The sequence below is a fragment of the Chelmon rostratus genome, chromosome 13, assembly GCF_017976325.1.
Source record: "Chelmon rostratus isolate fCheRos1 chromosome 13, fCheRos1.pri, whole genome shotgun sequence".
Taxonomy (NCBI): Eukaryota; Metazoa; Chordata; class Actinopteri; order Chaetodontiformes; family Chaetodontidae; genus Chelmon; species Chelmon rostratus.
The window spans coordinates 16,191,976-16,212,287 of NC_055670.1; the positions used below are offsets into that span (position 1 = coordinate 16,191,976).

Sequence of the window (20,312 nt, forward strand, 5' to 3'; positions counted from 1 at the left end):
CACGCGCGCACACACACATACATTTATATTACAACAGTCTATGAAAAAATACAGGTTTAAACCAGTTGATCACATGTTAATATCGTACAAAAGCCAAATGTGCTCGCTGATCACACTCTACTTTACAATGTGACACATTTTAATTGACATGACATTTAACTTTCCTCTCCTTTCAAAAGCATTTCTTTATTCCATACCTTCTTTTTTTGCATTAAAATGCCACTTGTATGGCAAATATCATTAAGTGACATTTAATTCCCATTTCTTCACCACATGAGCGCAATTATGAAATACTTCCCAGCCCCTCCTCCAGCCTGGCTCTTCGCCATGTGCTCTATCAGTTTTATTTTCATCCCTCTGCACGTTAAGCATGTTTCTGCGCTTGTAATTCAGAACCCATCAATGTGGAGCTCCTCTGTCTGACTTTGGTCGGGCGAGTTCTTATCGTATCATAGTCAAGAATGGATAAATCAGGAAGTCATTCTGTTTAACTGCCCCCCAAATGAGAGAGCGAAGTCTTGATTGTATCAAATGTATTCGTTGTCTCACGATAAAAGGCCTTATTTTTCAGAACATTTACGGAGGTAATTATTGCTAATTTCTCCCCTTCCTGCCTCTCGTCCACTGTCTGTTTTCCTCGCTGACCGACTCTTCGTCTTTTTTTGAAGAATCAAGAATGAACAAATCAGAAAGCCATTTTGAACTTTGCTCCCGTTGAGAGAGCAACAGTCTTGATTGACTGTTATAAGTTTTATCAGGGGGGTGGTTTGGAAATCATTGTTTAGCGTGTTTCTGGGACAGTAGAGGAGGAAAAAAAAAGAAAATCAGACTACAGCATTTTTATTGCTCATTCTGAAAAATGTGATCTTCATGGCTCATTGTGTTGCTGTGCCAATACACCGTTTTTATCTGACTGAAGAAAATTTTATCTCTATGCACCTTCCAGAAAAGGCAAATGACACTTTGTCCCAGTGGTGATTTCACTGGGTGCATACAGATGATTCTCTGTCAATGCCATTCAGCAATGTCAACTCTGGGCACTTAAGAGGAAAATCTCATTTCAGACCTGCTTTGGTGAAATTGATGTTTGGGTCCTGTCTTGTACTAGCGCTGTGTGCTATGAAGGTTTAAAGCCACATGTCACTAAAATCCAACAAGCCTCCTGTGCTGTATGCATGTTACTGTACTGTGAAATGACCCTTTAAGTAAAGTAAAGAATCTAAATACTTGTTCCACCACTGCCCTCGGTGTGTGTGTGTGTGTGTGTGCGCGCAGGCCTGCACCAACTTCAATGACAGTGGGGCATGTGTGACCCAGTGCCCCCAGCCATTTGTCTACAACCCCACCACCTTCCAACTGGAACACAACCCCAGGGCGAAGTACACCTATGGAGCCTTCTGTGTCAAGAAGTGTCCACGTAAGTCTTACCACCTGGACACGCATGTGCACACACACAAACACACACACACACACACACACAGGCTGTGGCTCAGGAGGTAGAGCAGGTCGTCCGCTTATCAGAAGGCCGTTTAAACCAGAAGGTTTAATCCAGACTGTATACCAACACTATAATCTGTATAAATGCAGTCAATTTACCATTTATATACACACACACTCTTTCTCTTTACGACTATATTTATGATGACCTTACACTGATTACATGAATTCCTGTACATAAATGAAATACAGCTAGTCTTATATTCTGAAGATAACTTTGTAAACATAGAGATCCGTGTGTGTGCTGTTGTTTGTCTATTTTTGTGGGGACTAATATGAGTTTCAGACCTTGGGAATGGGGAAATGTTGCAGAGCAAGGTTGCTGCTGGTCTTCACTTCTACAAAGCACTGTTTAAGGGTCAAGTTTGAGGGTATAATCGCAGTAGGCTTGGTTAAATTGAGGATAAGTGCTGGAGTTAGGCCTTTAGTTGTGATGGTTAAGATTAGGGAAAAGGGCTAAGGGATGCATTATGTTGATAAGGGTAGAAGAAGTGTGTTTGTGTTCTTGAATGACATGAAACTGATTTTTCACATGTGAGTGTTCAGAATTTCTGGCCCAGTAGGTGTTCACTGGACCCAAATGCCAAGAGGGAGGAGAGGAAAGGGATTATTTGCCTTTATAAATAGAGGAAAGACTCTTAGTTTCAATATGGAGAGTCAAGTGTATTTAGCGCATTTCATACAACAAGTGTGGACTCAAAGTAATTCGCTGAAATGAAAAGGTAGAGTATATTCTAGTGGACACAACGGACTAGAAAACAACACTCACAGCTGTGCGTCCCTGGCGACCACATGGTGTTGGGCTTAGGGCTGACCACATGTCTTTTGCATGATAATTGAGTAAATGCAGGTTTTATTCTCTCCTGCACTGATTCACCACAAGCTCAGCTGCACCTTCTACACTGGATGATAAAATCAGCGTGGCGAGTACAAGCAACAACAAAAACTGCAGTGGCATTTTGTTGTCAAGGATGACTGGAGTATGTGCATGGCCCTCGGCGCTGAAGAGGCAGTCCACATGTGGCCATGGTCTGGAATGACCTAACAGACTTACCAACATGGGCCATGACATGCAGATAAGGGAGAATAACAACACCAGCCAGAGCCACTACTCATGCTAGTCTTTATTTTGCATCATTTCCACATCGCGAAATACCAGAAAATGTGATTCTGTGCCAAATCTTCATTCATTCTGTTGCACACATCTCACGCTCAAGGTCTTACCCCAGCAGTTGTTCATGTTGATGAGCCTCTGCCTTGAAGCAGCCTCTGTCCCGAGGATGGGCTAGCTGCTATTCGCAAAGCAAGCACAGGTGATAAAGAGCAGGGGGCGACTGCATCACCATCATATCTACTGAGCGACATTGTTATGCTTCATATATTTCCACTGTTCTGTGGCCACTACCCAGCTAACCACTAACCGCTCACCGTGCACACAGCTAATTGTGGACACCCCACGCTGCTTCCAACATCAGTGAAAAGGCCAACCAGCAGGGAGGGAAGTGGTACTTGAGCCTGAAGGCAGTGTTAGTTTTACACAGATATAAATGCAGTATCATGTAATTATTTAAGTGTTTGTTGTGATGAAAATAATGCTGCTTTAAAAACAGTCATATTCCAATCTTATTTAAAGGGCAATGCAAACTATAGAGTGTCTCCTTTTTGTTTGCTTTGTGGTAGTTTTTCCTATGTGACCAACTGTCATTTGAATTTTTAAATGAGGTCGGTAGTTAATTCTTAAAGTATTTCATTAAACTATCCTCATGTCATATGCACTATGCATAACGTTTGCTGTAGTTTTCTTCGTCAACTCGCCCCGAGCCATATAAAATGTCCTGTCAGCTTACACGAGTCATCACGTAACTTGGCAGGCTAATACTGGCAAACATTATCTAGCAAATTTCTTTTTTGACACAGTTAACGATGAAAACACGAGAAAAATAACCTCACCAGCTGACAAAAACGGTGGCTCGTACTCATGAAACCATGGCTGTCAGGCTCCATATTTGTGAGACAGTCATTGGTCAACTGCTGTTCCAGGGTGGAAACACTCAATCATGGCGTTGAGTACTTATTTCGCTCATGATATGTCTCGTAGTTTGTAAAGTTCACAGGGTCTAACAGCTATATATGTTATATAATAAAAATTGCAGTGCTAAGAACTCCTGAATGCTGTTGAATGCATGTGCAGTCAGGAGAGCATCTGTCAAAGTGAATGACAGTAACTTTCAACACTTTCTTATGTGATTGCTAAGTGTCACTTATTGTATGTTCCTGATCGACACGCAGCAGCCATCTGTACTTGACATTTACAGTGACTTGTTTTTTTGTTTTGTTTTTTTCAGATAACTTTGTGGTGGACCACAGCTCCTGTGTGAGAGCGTGCCCCAGTAACAAGATGGAGGTGGAGGAGAACCGCATCAAGATGTGCATTCCATGTACTGACATCTGCCCGAAAGGTAAACCACAAACAGATTTTTTTAAAATGTACTTACACTTATCAGTAATTTAGAAGTTCACAATCATTTAACCATTGATTGGTTGCTAAGGCAAATTATTATCGTTATTATCCATCACTGTTAATATATGGGGCGTGCTGAGAGGATGCTATGCTATGATGCATTTCAGCAACAATAAATCATCACCACATTCACTCTGAGATGTGTTCATAAGCAAAATAAACAAACAGCACTGCCGAGAGCTAAAACAGAACTAAAATGTTAAAATGTATTGAAGTTTTGAGCAATAGCACGCTGAGTGCAAAACCTGTAGTCCAGATGTAGTGGAAAATGTCATTTTATTCTTAAGAACTACTACAAATGGCACTGACATGAGACAGAGACTAGCTGCATCATCCATGGCCACGTCTGTTCTGAGAGAATTAATACAAAAACTTTATTGTTCATTGAAAATGATACTGATATTTTAAAATACTGCACACGCCTTTAAATTTGCATTATTTTAACATTGTGGTGTTACAAAGGCATAAAATCAAACTTGTGCATTTTGCTGTCTTGCTGTGTGCTCCAGCGTGTGATGGCATTGGTACAGCCAGCCTACAGTCAGCTCAGACGGTGGACTCCAGCAACATCGACAAGTTCGTCAACTGCACCAAAATCAACGGCAACCTGGTGTTCCTCATCACAGGGATCAAAGGGTGAGAGTTTGGAGGATTTGACTTATCAGAGCCATTAAAGACGTGGTGGAATAGTGGAGCTGTCATCATGTTTGTTCATCCTGTTTGAAGACTGTAGCTTTTAATGAAGGAAGTCCTGGATTGACAGTATTAATATTAAATATGTTAATGAATCTGATAAACTATAAATTGAACTTGAATAATGGTTCAGATATATGTGAATTGCTAAAAATATATTAGAAATAATACTTCTACCAATATTCTTTTTTCACTCAGCTCAGTCTGCACCTCAGAAGATGCATTCGGCATGAAAACCTTTTGGCCCGAACACATTGCAAATATTGATAGTGAGATGTGTTTTTTCCCACATATTCCACTTTTAATGTGAATTGCTTTAGATAAGAGTGTCACCTAAAAGCCGGAATAAAAAGTGTAAGCATGGTGTTAATTGTTTGAATGAATTATGTATTATTATATATATATTACCAGTGAGGCTGATGTGCGCACGCTGGAAACGCCTTGAGAGTAAGACGATGACTGATAAATGTACATACTCATAAATTACTCTAAGGAGTGTAAAAGCAATTTGCAGAGTGGAGAGGGTGACTATAGGAGACAAAATAAACACTTATATATTATGTATGGAGGGAGAGGCAGCAGAGAGACAGAGGAGCTACAAGTAATCATAACCAACAAGCAAGATGCATGAGGAGCAGTATAAATAAGTCGATGCAGTGTGAAATGCGTATGCCACGATCTTTCTGTTTGTTTGTGCCGTTCTGATCTCTCATGGTCATTCACAGGGACGTCTACCACAACATCGAAGCGTTGGACCCAGAAAAACTCAATGTATTCCGCACCGTGCGCGAGATCACAGGTGAGCGATATCACTCGTACAGCATGCGTCTCTGCACGTGCATGAACAAACAAATAAATAAATAAAATGACCTTCCCTCCTGGTGCACTTTCATGCCGTACAGAGTGTTCATATATGTGGTGCTTCTGTGGCTGTCTGTGTGTGTGTGTGAGTGTTTGCTCAAGTCTACCTCACCCTCCACCCCTGAGACCGTCCACACCGAGGACAGACATTGCAGCATAAGATGAATATCAGATGAGTCTTTCAATCTCCTCTGTGTCTCTGCTGCTTCTCCCTCGGGGAGTCCCTAGCCCCGAGTCCCACAGTCCCAGCTCTCCCTTCACGCACCATGAAGAAAAGATCCAGAACATGTGGTGCGCATCGTTAATCCTCCAGCTCCCCTCTGCCACCATCACTTCTGAGCCGCATGTACGCTGTCATCTCTCCGGCCCAGACAGTTGACAATGCCATCGCAAAGAAACCTTGTATCTCCTATGTGACACTCCCTCATGAAATGGGAAAATATTACTGCTGAAATACTGTTGGTCACATTTTTTTCACTTATGAAGCGGAAAAAAATACTGAGGACTGTGTTAACATTTATCTTACTTTGGTTGTGAAAAGCATATCAGGAATACACACTGAAATCTCGGTGTGTCATATCAGTGTCATTTATCATTTTTTAGAGTACTCAGATTACTTTTTTGAGTAGCGGAACTTGTAAATTTACTAATTTACTAATTCAGGTAAAAAAAATCAGGTTTGTTACATTTTTTAAACAATAACCATATTTCCCTTTTCCTTTTTTTGCCACAAAAAAAGGAAATCTCTCCATATTGAAACTAAGAGTCTTTCCTCTATTTATAAAGGCAAATAATCCCTTTCCTCTCCTCCCTCTTGGCATTTGGGTCCAGTGAACACCTACTGGGCCAGAAATTCTGAACACTCACATGTGAAAAATCAGTTTCATGTCATTCAAGAACACAAACACACTTCTTCTACCCTTATCAACATAATGCATCCCTTAGCCCTTTTCCCTAATCTTAACCATCACAACTAAAGGCCTAACTCCAGCACTTATCCTCAATTTAACCAAGCCTACTGCGATTATACCCTCAAACTTGACCCTTAAACAGTGCTTTGTAGAAGTGAAGACCAGCAGCAACCTTGCTCTGCAACATTTCCCCATTCCCAAGGTCTGAAACTCAATCCGAGCCGTTTCTGTCTCGTATGTTGGCCGTTTCTGCTTACTCGTGGATGCACACGTGTAGCTCAGCTGGCAAAATGGCGGAGAGGACAGCGTTTACGTCGTGGGAGTATTCACGTTATTTAGAATCTGTGGGTGAAAGACCCGAGCATCGCAGTTAAACGGAAACTCGCGGCACCCATGACACTCACGTAGCCTCAGTTTCTGTTTACTTTCTTAAACTTCAAATAATTGAACTTTATTCACTGCAGTTCAATTGCAAAAAACTAAAAAATGACATGTTGTATGAAGCTGTTAGGCTACATGCATTGAGCCCCGGGACCCTCTTGATTTTATGTTTGTTTGCAATCAATCATAATGGTCAATAAAGAGCTGTGAAGGGGATACTGCATCTGTTATTCCTGTTACAGTTACAGATGATGGGCCGTAAACTAGGCTATGCAATGACTGAAGAGTCAATACATTACAGCCAATACAGGCGGCTGCGCTCCCTCTGGACAATATAACCAACATGGGCCAGGAATCACAAAGGGGTTTTCATTTTTGTCAACACAAAAGTTCTCTGCTGTGTTTTCTCAGCAGGTATCGTAACAAGTAACTTTTTAAGTAACGTTACCCAACACTGGTTAATATACTTGATAATAATTATTCTTTAAATGAGGCAGCAAATGCACAAAATGAAGTGCCTGAACAAATATAATCGTAGCAGCTGATTGCTGTCTGTGTTGTGTTTTCCTACATGCTCAGTGACACCGCTCCATGTCCTCCTGCGTGGTCGAAAGTGATTCAAAGCAAGCCGGCCAGTAATGAAAGCCACTTGGTTTGTTGTAGTTCAAGAGCAAACAGAGTAGTGAGTATCAGAGTGAGCCAACTGATAACTGCTGTATCAACACCGACCAGAATTTGTTCATGCGCTTCGCTCCATTGGTTGACGGCGGATTGATCCTTTTACCACAAGCACGACTTAAAGGATTTTGAAGAGGAAAAAAGGAAAGAGAGGAGAGAGGCAGGGAGAGAGGGAAGAATCCAATCAGAAATCACAATTAAACAAGAGGACAAAAATAGCAAATCTATATCACCATTTAAGGCTAAGAAAGCATCGACTGCACCTCAGAATGGCTCGGTGTGCAAGCCAGATGACGTTAAAGTGGTTTTAAGCTTAAAAATTAAGCAATCTCAGTCATTAACTGCGTAATTAGCTGCTGTTTTCACACGTTGTGAGCTGCAAAGCGCATGTTCATTTTTCATTCTGCCTTTCAACACAAATCTGCCCTTTCTTTTCGTTTCTGAATGCACTGCAAGTACTTTTTGTATACCTGAGCAAATACTTCAGAAGAATGAAACCGGTAAGTGCAGTAATGTATTTACCCCAGATAAAATGAATCCAAGGTGTTTGTTGTTGCATTTCTTTTTTCTTTTCTTTTTTTTTTTTTTTTTTTTTGCTTTATTTTTTTTTCTTTTGGTTAGTGAAGCAGTTCGAGAGAAGGGGCAAACCAATGGCCAAACAAAATGTAGGCGAGTCAGTGATGTGTGTCAGCTCAGCTTGTCATCTCTCCGAGCCGTCAAGGGAACGTGACTTTGACCAGAAGCAGCCAACCTGCCTCTCTGACCCCAAGGTCACATCTACTGTAGCATTGCTCCAGCTTTCAAATGAGCTGTGTAGGAGGACAGCTCTCATCCTCCACGCCACCATACCCTGCTCTCTCGCCAATTCTTTTCTTTCTTTCTTCCTTTCTTTCCTTTCTCTTTTTCACCATCACCACAGACGTATCACCAGATCCGGTTCCATCCACAGAGTGGGTGACCCACACAGCTTAGCACGAGTGGGTTTCTCGGTGTTGTGACCCGGAATGTAATCGCCACAATTTAAGCGCTCTTAACCTTTGCTTGTGAGCTCGTGGCCTTCTTCTCTAAGTGGCTCTACGCTGTAATTTGCGTCGTGCATTGATGTGCCACCAGTGTGTCTCTCAGCAGACCACGGGCCACTGATAGGCGATCTTTTCACTTAGCTTTTTCTGCACAAAAACCACTCATCGCCAGAGGTGAGAAGAAGGCAGATTAATATGAGGCTAAATGCATTTTTTTTTCCATTCACACCTATTAACAGCGCTAAATTCCCCTTAGATTCCACTAGTATTAGTATTACCCTAAATTACATATATGTCTTATATGACTCTGCAATGCCACAGCACATCCTTTTGTTTTCTGTGGAAGGGTTATTCAACGTTTAAAATGTATTTATTTTAATTATTTTTTAAGGATTATGTAGCTGTTAGCCTATGTTTTCTTGCTGTCACCAAATCCCATGAAAAGACCAAAACCAACAATGCTATACTGTCCGACTTCCCAACTTTGTCTGCCTCACTAACCCGCTCATGATGTATAAGGTCACAAATATATATTTTGATTTTTAAAAGGGGTTTAGGAATTTCCCAAAGTGGCTGGGCACTGTAGTTTTTATCAAAGGTTACTCAAAAAGCATTAAAGAGTGCACGTTGGGACTCTTTCCAGATGAGGATTAGTATGGATTTGGTTCACCAGTGTGAGCTTGACTAAAGATGAATTGCAATGCCATCGTAATGAAGAAACATGGGATTTCATGGGATTTGTTTATACTAAGAAAAACATAGAATATCATTAGTCCTTTTCTTTAACTCCAAAGCAAAAGCTTTACCGCTGAACACAAACAAGTATCGTGGACGCCTCATCATCAGCACCGTCCATCTGAGCCCCTAAACCCGTCCAAAGCCCGACAGCAGGAACGATATTGCCCTGCTGCTGTTTTCACTGATTAACAACAATAATAGAGTCTGTAAGAGATCAGATACTTAAATTGAATCAAAAGCTTTGGTAGGAAAAAACAAATGAATTCCAATGAAATGTGAAAATCAAAAAAAAAAAAAAACTAATTGGGCAAATTTTAGACAGGGCAGAGACGTGACACACCATGTCAAATTTCACCACATTAAAGCACATCAGAAATTATTTTCAACACATCATTTCTTTCTTTCTCTCTGTTTTTTATTTAGACAGTTGTGGAGTGAGAAGTGTTAGTATCTCACCTTGCATTCAGTCACAGCCTTTTTTTTAATTAGATTTTTTTTTTAGCTGTCAAAGTCGTCAAAGTTTTATGACAATGACATTGTATCACTAACATACATAGCATATGTGCGCTGTTAGCTCAGTATCACATTAGCACAGCAAGTGTGCAGCAGGTAGTAGCTTGTTACCTTGATTAGGAAGCATCCCCACCCCCTGAAAGAGCACCACGGTGGAGCTGTGAGGTGCCTCAGCTCTGCAGGTTTTGTCATTAAGACAATTAGTGGCAACAAGTGCAACGCTAACGATCCTGCAGCACTGCTGCGTCCGGGCTGAGAGGCCCCCGGGCATCCTGAACGGCACACCATGAGGTCAGGGACAGAGATGCAGCAAACAAGATGGACAAGCCCCAAAACTGCTGTTCACTTTTAAAAACAATAATTTTCCATCAAAGCATTTTCCAATTCTGTCGAAATATCACATTATACTTTAGAACAAAATTAATCCCCATTACTATTCTATCATAATGGCAGCCGTTATTACACCCATATTTTATCCTCTCTGGGAAAAGTGTGGATGTGAATAAACTGCACTGTATCATACATTCTGCTTTGTCTTTGTCCATTGTGCTCGTGAATAAGAAGAAAGGCTCCAGTTTGACGATGTGTATCAAAATCCACTAGTGTCCATTTGCATGAGCCCTGGTGTGTGATTCCTCGCTATCACCTGACTTCTTTTTCTTTTTTTTTTCTCATTTCCTCATCAAACACTCTTAATAAGCATCCGCCCAGACCCCCCTCTGCTGCCCAGCGGTGATTGACACAACAAACAAAACAATGTCCACGAACTGATCAAGGTGCTGTTGAAGGTTATTGCTCTCTTGTCAACAAGCCAAGAGCTGCCTTCTTCTCCTCCACCACCCCTCCGTTTCTGGATAAACAAAGTTATGCATCCTGCGGGAAGAAAACACACAATTTAATATAATGGAGTCCAATACTGTTCATTGATTGGAGAATGCATCACACTGCACATCACACCCACAAGGTTTTTCTTCGTCATCCACCAACACCACCCTCTTCTTTTCTTCCTTTATAAGGAAGGCAATACATCAGCAGCTTGTAGTCTCTGTTTTCTGTTTAGAAATATATTTGGGAGGTTTTGTGTTTTCTTTGTTGTCATGGTTACCTGGACCCCCACCTTCTCCCTCCTCATCTCTTCCTCCTCCACCCTCTTGTGCATTTTCCCTTGGTCTCAGGGCCTCATCCAGCTGTTTTGTTTGTCCTCTGGTGTTGGCTTGGGGATTGTACCCCCTGCCGTTTCTCTGCTAAATATTTCATCCTTCTGAATCCATTATTGAAAATCCTAAATGAGCCACAGCCATCCTCTCAGCTATTCATTTAATCTTGTAAATGATTCAACAGTAGGGACTCAGATAAAGGAAATGCAAAAATATTGATATATTAGACTTTACGTTCGTCATCGCTGGCACCAGACTCCTCTGAGGACTTGCTGCGCCTTTAACATTTCTCTGGCTTAGAAGTGCTTGGCTGCTTTCGGATGAGACTCAGGTGGTGTGGTTGTTGTGGTCCAGGAATGTTGCTAATTCCAGTGAGATGCCAACTCTCCCCGCTCATTTTATTCTTGTCACTGTGTGAAATAGAGGGTGTGATGGACAGGTCTAGTCTGTCAGTACTGGTGACTCATTATAACCTGTGTGTGTGTGTGTGTTTGTGTGTGTGTGTGTGTGTGTGTGTGTGTGTGTCTGTCTGTCTGTCTGTCTGTGTCCCCATTTAGGCTTTCTGAACATCCAGTCTTGGCCTGACAACATGACAGACTTGAGTGTTTTCTCCAACTTGGTGACGATTGGGGGAAGAGCAGTGTACAGGTACACACCTGAGAACATAATAGCTTTGCTGTGATTGGAGGTTTTTTTTCAGACTATGGTTGTAATTTATGTCAAAGCTGTGTCAACGCTGCCTCAAAGAGAGCCCAGTTCTCGGAAAAGAAAGGCAAGATGGAAATACATTTATGGGATTAGTTCTATTTCTCAGCCAAAAATGAAGCAAAACCTCAGTTTTCTCTGACTAGAACTCTTTAGGAAATTAGAAAAAGAGTAAATGGTGATTGAATTTGTCAAAATCAATCAAATCTTCCCAAATAATCAAAGTAAAAAATTATAGCTCCAATTTCAAAGAAGTCGAGATGCTGTTTAAAATGTAAAAAAAAAAAAAAAAAAAAAAAAAAAAAAAAACAGAATACAATCATTTTCAAATGAGCTGATTTTACTGACAGCAGTTTTACAGAATGTTCCGGAGCCCATGCAGTAACATCCTTTATACAGTCGTGTTTCACAAAGTGGTGAACCTCACTCCAGCCTTGCTTTATGAACGAGTCTTTCAGGGATTCAAATAAGAAGGGACGTTTGGTTACACATTTAACTCTTCTTCCTCACAAAATGGGCTGCTTCAGTAAAGAGGAACACCTCGTTATAATGGAGAACTATGAAAAAATATGTTAAATTCTTGTGACAAATAACAACAATTTTAAGTGTGAATAATTTCCTGAATCAAACAGGTTAAAAAAAGATTTTCTGCATCACCAGCTGAATGCATGTATTTTTCTGTGGCAAAGAAACACACTGCAATGCATACAGTTAGCACTGCTGTAAGTACACGACTTTGCTCAGTGACATTACTAACGTGCTGCTCAACAAGTTTGCATTATATAATGTGGTCCTCCAGCTGAGAATCTGTATTGCTCATGGAGAATATTACCAGGAAAGTAATTAGAGAAAGGCTGGCCCTTTGTATAACCCATTTAAATCTGGAACCCTAAACATAGCCACCTCCAGAGCAGGTTAGGTGGGCAGCAGAAGTTACCATGGCGATCTAGCCAGGTTAAAAGAGAGCCACTTTTGTGATATTGAAAAGTCTGGCTTTAGGCTCAAAATACCTCGCTAACCCATTAATCACACTTTGTAATACATGTCTTAGTTACCAATGAACCTGTTTACCTGTGAATGTTCCAAACAGGTGTTTTCAGAGCGTTCCACATCTTTCCCAGTTTTTTGTTGCTCCTCTCCCAATTTGTTTGAAACGTGTTGCTGCATCAAATTCAGAATAAGCAGAAATTTACAAAAAATCAATGAAGCTGATGAGGTAAAACATCAAATATATTGTCTTTGTACTGTTTTCAATTGAGTGTATGTCAAACAGGATTAGCAAATTATCACTCATTCTGTTTTATTGATGTTTTACACAGCGTCCCAACAGCTCTGAATCAGGTTTTTTACACAGTTAAAGGTTCCCTGTGGATTTTCCTTTCTAAACAAACACTGTTTACATTTAGTATCACACATCAAAACATACTATAGGTAGGCATGCATTTCCTTCTTCTGAAAACATTTGCAAAGTTCTTCCTAAGGGTTTGAACCTGCGTTGTTTACATCCAGGTTTGCTTTAATTCTTCTTCTTCTTTGCCTTTGTTGACACATTCTGTGTGTATTGGAACATTACTGCAGCATGTTGTTCACTGGCATAGTGTGAAACCATCAGCTGAACTGTTCATCACTTTACCAATGTGCACACAAATGAGTATCCTCAAACAAGGGCCCAATAATAGAAAAATTGCTCCATAGCGGTTCTACGGGTGTAAAACTCCACAGGATCCCTTTAATATAAACACACTGTTCAAGTTTACACAAGTTTTTAACTGAAATTGACTGAAAACTTCAATATAAGTGTAAAACAACCAAGGTATGAACAAGCAAAGCAACTAAAGTTATTAATTTTGAAGTCCATTCTTAAACATATCAAGTGTAGTTCTACATCTTTCATTAATTGTTTGCAGTTTTATTTACTTCAAGAAGTAGAATAAAACATGCTACCATATGTACAGGAGTGTCCCCAGCTAAATGACTGGGTTATACTATATATTTACATAATTTTAGTTCAAATTAAAACTGATTGGTGCAATTGAATGTTGCTAAATGTCAAGTGCATTTTTTTTTTGTTTTTCATTTCTGCCATCAAAGAAATGTGTCTTACATCGGTTGGTTCTCAGAACACCTTGTGATGGTTTTGTTTTGACATTTAAGAAGCCAGCTTGGCTGTTTTAACCCAGCGGATAGAACACGATTATTTCTCATTGAATGTTTATTCGAATGTCCTTTAAAAATTTGCTGTGACATTTGGTTGGAATCAAAGTGAGCGTGTGCATGGCTGATGGCAGGGAGTGGACCGTGGGACGCAGTGTGTGCGCTTGAGGCTATGTGCACGTGCACTTGCGTGTCGTCCACCTGCAGATGGAAACAGCAGGCTGCAGTACAAATTACAGCCTGCCATCAACCCTTATCCCGCGCTTGATCCTGCATACTCCCTGTCTATCTGATGGCTTTGACATCCCACTGGCCTCCTGTCATTTTTAAACTGTGCAAGTGGGGCATATGGGGAAGGATGGGAGAAAGCTTTGAGGAATAAAAGAAATAAAGAGAGGCTTGAGGGTGGAATGGTAAAAGAAGAAGAGTTATGTTGCTGCAGGAGCATAAAGCAAAATGTGAAAAAAAAAATAAGAGTTAAGCAGACAGAGGGTATTAACTGAAGTTTAGCAATCATCATCGTGAAATGATGATACTGTGGTGTAATTTTTGCAAACAAACAAGACCATGGTGGAGATAATTGGTAGCACCATCTACTTTAGTTGCTGGTGTTAGTTTCACGCCCTGCTGAATGTCCCACTTGGATTTTTGCACTGAATCCATCACATTTCCTTCCAAATCTCTGCAGCACAGAGGCTTCCGGGTCTCAGTTACAGGATCAGCAGTACAAGTGATTTCAATCTGACTTTAAACGTAGAGTGAAAATATGCGACAGGTTTCAGGCGAACTGATGTGAGGGATGCATTCCTCTTGTGAATCACTGTACGGACTATAAGTGGAGAGAGATCGGTTGCACTCCGCTTTCCATACATGTTTGTTTATTATGCAAATGCAGTCAAAGAAGTGTAATTTAAGTGCACCGTCTGACCCATCTCGTGCCGCTTATACTTCTCAAGTGCAAACTACTCAGCAACATAGACAAGCAAGCTCCATGTGCAGTATCTCTGCTGCCATGGTAGTGTGTTGTACCGATCCTGACCTATATGAGTTACGGTACATTTACATACACCTATTCTGCATCAGTGTTTTAAATTCAGTGGAATTGTAACCGTAGCGACATGGTGTCAGTTTTAGAATAATGAATTTAGGCAGCATTATATTACGCTTAGATAGGTAGTTTGCATATGATCATTATTTGTAGGAGGTAAAGTAATTTATAAGAGATGAAGTCTTACAATGTTCATAAATAATTCACATGATAACATGACAGAGAAAAAAAGATGTGATTTTTCCAGACTCAGGCATCAAAACCTGTGAAATGAATCCAGCTTCTCCGCCTCTCTCCTCTCCCTGCTGCACCTCGCCCTCTCCTCCTGCTCCTCTCATCTTCGGTCCCTTCCTCTCTTCCCCTCACCTCCACCCATTCTTCCCTCTCAGTGGGATTTCCCTGCTGGTGTTGAAGCAGCAGGGCATCTCATCATTGCAGCTCCAGTCCCTCAGAGAGATCAGCGCTGGGAATGTCCACATCGCGGAGAACAGCCAGCTTTGCTACTACAGCACCGTGAACTGGACCAGACTGTTCCGCGATGGCAACCAGAAGGCTCTGATCCGCAACAACCAGAGCCCGCAGCAGTGCTGTAAGTAGCCACAAACCACAAACATCATCAACTAAAATCTCAGGTATATAAATAGTTTAACCTGCTGTGCTGTAACATCAGGGTCACATAGCATTACACTGAAAAAATCCCTGTTTCACCATTTTGGACAGAAAAACACATGCACATCCCCCATACTATGTGCAAAGCAACTGTAGTTAACCTCAAATAGTAGTTTGCATATTTAACTTCATGTTAGAGTGAAGCTCTAAGCTCGAAGTTGATAATGCAAAGTGGCCATGCATCATTACATGTTTAACCAAAGCTGCAACAGTGAAACAGATGTAAATAAAAAATGCATTATCGATCTCAATAACTACATTTGGAAAAGCTCACCCAAACCCACACAAAAAGCAGATTTTATTGCCCTTCCCTGTTTACGAGCCCAGCTTGTTTTAAATCCAGCTCTGGCTGAAATGTGTGCTGCTCACGAATATAATTTAACGCTACCCCCGCTTTGCCTCTTTGAACCTTAAACAGTGTCCAAACCCTTCTCTGTTAAGTGTTGTTGACGGAAAGCTCAGTGGTCAAATCGGAACCATAATCATCTCAGCAACCATAATGTGTGTCCTCACCTTTTACTGCCTCTCACTGTCGAGAGCTGTGACTTTTAACCCAAGGTTAAAAGGTTCGAGATATCTTTTAGCCATGGAAAGAAAAAAAAAGCAAAACAAAAATACAACATGAAACCAATTTCTAAAGCTCTGATCTGGGACATCCTCTTTGGAGTCACTGAATATTGGAGTGTGCTGCATGGCTGTCATTTAATTGTACTGCTCGCTGCCATGAACTGTGATGTATTTTTGTGTTCTAGTCTTCAACATCAGCTGTGCAGCTCCAGGCACCATCCGCACAGTTTTCTTTCTCGTTTCTTGCTCTGACAAACTTGTTCACATTTATAAATAGGTTACAGATTGAGAGATATGTTTGATATTCACAGAATTACAGGTTGCTGACCTGACACAAGTTCAACTTTAGACAAAACTGACTATTAGAGCGACGCTGAAGCTTCAGAACCGAATCAATTATTTGGAGGGAATGGAATATCTGCCAAGTCTATTCAAGCACACTGATGGGCTATTCTCTCAGTATGCAAATCATCTTTTTTCATACCACCCTGATTCCCAAAAACTTGGGACATTGTGTAAAACGTAAATAAAATCAGAATGCAGTGATTTCCAAATCCTTTTTGGCCTATATTCAGATGAATACAGTACAAAGACAAGATATTCAATGTTCAAACTGATCAACTGGTAAATTTACACTCATTCTGAATTTGATGCCTGCAACACGCTCCAGAAACGTTGGGACGGGCGCATGTTTACCACTGTGTTGCATCATCATTTCTTTTAACAACGCTCAGTAAGAGTTTGGGAACTGTGGACACTAATTGTTCAAGTCTTTCACATTCTTGCTTGACATACGACTTGAGTTGCTCAACAGTCCATTGGTTTGTTTTGCACTTCATAATGCGCACATTTTCAAAGGGAGACAGGTCTGGACCGCAGGCAGGCCAGTCTAGTACCCGCTCTCACTCACTGTGAAGCCTTGCTGTTGTAACACACGCAGAATGTGGCTTGGCATCGTCTTGCAGGAATAAGCAGGGTCGTCCCTGAAAAAGACGTCGTCTGGACGGCAGCATATGCTGCTCCGAAACCTGTCTGTACCTTTCAGCATCAATGGCGCCTTCCCAGATGTGCAAGTTATCCATGCCAAGGGCAGTAACACCCCCATACCATCAAAGATGCTGACTTTTGAACTTTATTCCGGTAACAATCTGGATGGGGTTTTTTTCCCTCTTTAGGCCTAAGGACACAAGGTTCGTGATTTCCAAAAACAGTCTGAAAGGTGGACTCGTAGGACCACAGCACACTTTTCCACTTCGTGTCAGTCCATCTCAGATGAGTTCAGAGCAGAGAAGTCGGTGGTGTTTCTGGATGTTGTTGATATGTGGCTTTCACTTTGCATCGTAGAGTCTTAACTTGCATTTGTAGATGCAGCAGCAAACTGTTTTTAACGCAGTGCTGCCTCAGGGATCGCAGGTGGTTTTCGGTCATGCTAATGAGCAGAGATTTCTCTGGACTCTCTGAATCCTTTAATGATATTAAGGATTGTAGATGGTGAAGTCTCTACATTTCTGGCAGTTATGTACAGATTCACGTTCTTAAACTGTTGGACTATTTGCCCACGCTGCTTGTGAATGACTGAGCCTTTCATACCTGATAATGATACTATCACCTGTTACCAAAGAACCTGTTTACCTGTGGAATGTTGTCTTTTGTTTGAAACGTGTTGCTGCATCAAATTCAGAATCCAGGAGTGAATACTGACAAAAAACATTTATTAGTTTGAACATTGAATATTTTGTCTTTGTGCTGTATTCAGTTGAATATATGTTGATTTGCAAATCATTGCATTCGGTTTTAATTTATGGCTTACACAGCGGCCCAACATTTTTTGGAATCGGATTTGTAACTTCTCTCTCCTGCAGACGCCACCGATATTGAACATATAACAGTAGAAACACCGGAAGCTATTATCTCGCTAATTTCTAAAGACAACCCAAAACAATAATTTCATAATTAGACCAATTAACCAACAGAACCGTTCAGACAAGGCGAGGTTTGGCCAAATGAAATTAGGCAAATATCTAAAGCGATGAGACAAAAATTGTGTCCCTAAAAATGGAAGAGCTTTTATTATATCACTGCCACAAGTGTTAAGACATTATTCATTTATGTATAATGTTCATTAATGAGCCAGTATTTGCATTATTGAGTTGGCCCCTTTTCACTGTTCATGTGCTCCTTTCCCCTGGGCAGTTCCTTAGTGTTAGACGTACACACACACACACACACACACACACACACACACACACACACTATCTCTCTCTCTTCAGTGACTTTGATGACTTTGGGTGAGACTCGAGAGTCACACACCGCTCTCCTTGACATAGCTCTGCGTGTGTGCATCAGGAGTGTGTGTGTGTGTGTGTGTGTGTACACTTGACTGAGCCTAGCAGGAACTGGAAAAGGGCAAATCTCACACCCTTACAGGGCAGCGAAGACAGAGGACAAAGACTCTGCATATGCCCTTTTATTCGTACGAGTTGTGGTGATGTAGGAACGTCATGGCGTAATTAGAGGAACCTGAAACCAAGGCAACCGGGTTTTCACCGCAGCACTTTCTATACTAACTGTGTAGTTTGCTAGCAGACATGACACAGTGTGCGTGTGTGTGTGTGTGTGTGTGTGTGTGTGTGTGTGTGTGTGTTATAAACAAGGTTGCAACACCTTGTTTGTGTCCTCAATTATGTCCTCAAGGTCACATCCAAATGAAATTTGTTGCATTGACGCTGTGGGGTCGAACACATTTCGCCACTCTTCCATCAGTCGAATCAGCTCTCTGATTGAGGCCGCGGTGTTTTGACCGTACATCTTTCAGCTAGACTTGAGTATTTTTGGCCAGTTCGCTTTGGATCTGATTGCAAATGATGATCCGTCTTTAGCTTGACAGCGTGCGCCCTCTTCAAGTCTGCCCGGCTCTGCTTTGGATGAGAATTACCCGTCTTTTAAGAAATTCTTCACTGTGCATTAGGCTGCCCGCTTTCTTTTAACTGAGCTGTGATTTGACAGTCTGCGCTTGGCTGAAGTTTGGTCGTAAACAGTCTTACTAACTAGCTCTTTTGAGTTCAGGCTGAAAAAATGCTCCCATGGAATATTTTAAAGTATCATCTGTACTAACAATGTGCAAGCGATCCTATCGAGCCAATATCTGGTTTTAGTTAAGCCTGGCCTGCAAATAAGTTTAAATGTTGTTGCCGCTCTCAAAGATCCGATGAAAAGAAGAGTCTGCCCACTTTGGTCCAAGTATTAAACAATGAAGACAAGCTTTCAGCTACCACTGCAAATATTTGACAAAAGGGACACCCAGGGCCCACGATAGTGTTCTCAAACTTACTGTTGAGTGACGCCTCGTTAGCGAGAAAATGTCAGCATTTTATAATGCAGTGGGTAGAGGGCAGGCTTTGGGGTAAAATGAGAGAGAAAAGTATTTTGTTTTCTTAACACACTTCTTCAAAAAGTCAAATCTTGGGATAGAAAGCACAGTTATTAGCCCCATCAGTGCCCTCAGCAGAATAAACCATATCCAGACAGAGCTGTTTCATAACCGTTGTTTCCTCAGTAATGTCTTTAAGGCCGGCCATTGCAGACGCGTGGTAAACCCACACAGGTGATTGTAATTTTTTTGGATGATTAGAGCTCTTCTCGGGACTGGTGGGTGTGTGCAGACTGTTGTTAATTGTCATCTCCCCTCTCCTGTTAGCTTTGCTGCATATTTCAGGGCAGGACAAATTACACCTTTATGATTCATATTAGTAGCTTCAGCCTAAGCTCAGGTCTAATCAGCCGGAGTGACTGTTCGGGCTCTTTCACGCTTATATCGTTCGGTCTGGACTTTTGGACTTTTCTGTTCGATCCACACCAAACTTGCAATTGTTGTTAATCCTCCCACACCTCTGTCTGGACCAAACAGCCGAACCTGGGTCTGATGAAAAGAGCTGGCCTTCGTCTGGATCAAACTGAAGCACAATTTGGTTTGTTTCTAGTGTGGAATGATTTTTTTTTTTTTGGATGGTTTGTACTTTCAGAGCAATTACAGGAAGTTCTGGCAGGCTATCGTCAGAATGGAAAAGGGAGAAAATGCAACAAAATGAGCCATGGAGAGAGGAGGAGACCAAATGTTGGTCCTGCTGATCGTAAAGCCATAATAATATTATTATAGCAGCAGTGAAATGGATCTGGTCACTCATTTTTCTCCATTAA

The 20,312-nt window shown here is 41.3% G+C and overlaps 1 protein-coding gene across 2 annotated transcripts in view; it reads left to right on the forward strand.

Moving 5' to 3' along the window:
- Positions 1–20,312, forward strand: part of LOC121616014 (receptor tyrosine-protein kinase erbB-4-like) — a 306,370-nt gene that overhangs the window by 202,237 nt on the left and 83,821 nt on the right. For both annotated transcript variants that reach the window (XM_041950597.1, XM_041950598.1), the window contains exons 7-12: positions 1,276–1,417; positions 3,843–3,956; positions 4,528–4,654; positions 5,437–5,510; positions 11,530–11,620; positions 15,269–15,468. In XM_041950597.1, the coding sequence (XP_041806531.1) occupies positions 1,276–1,417; positions 3,843–3,956; positions 4,528–4,654; positions 5,437–5,510; positions 11,530–11,620; positions 15,269–15,468 (748 nt within the window). The remainder of the gene's footprint in view (positions 1–1,275; positions 1,418–3,842; positions 3,957–4,527; positions 4,655–5,436; positions 5,511–11,529; positions 11,621–15,268; positions 15,469–20,312) is intronic.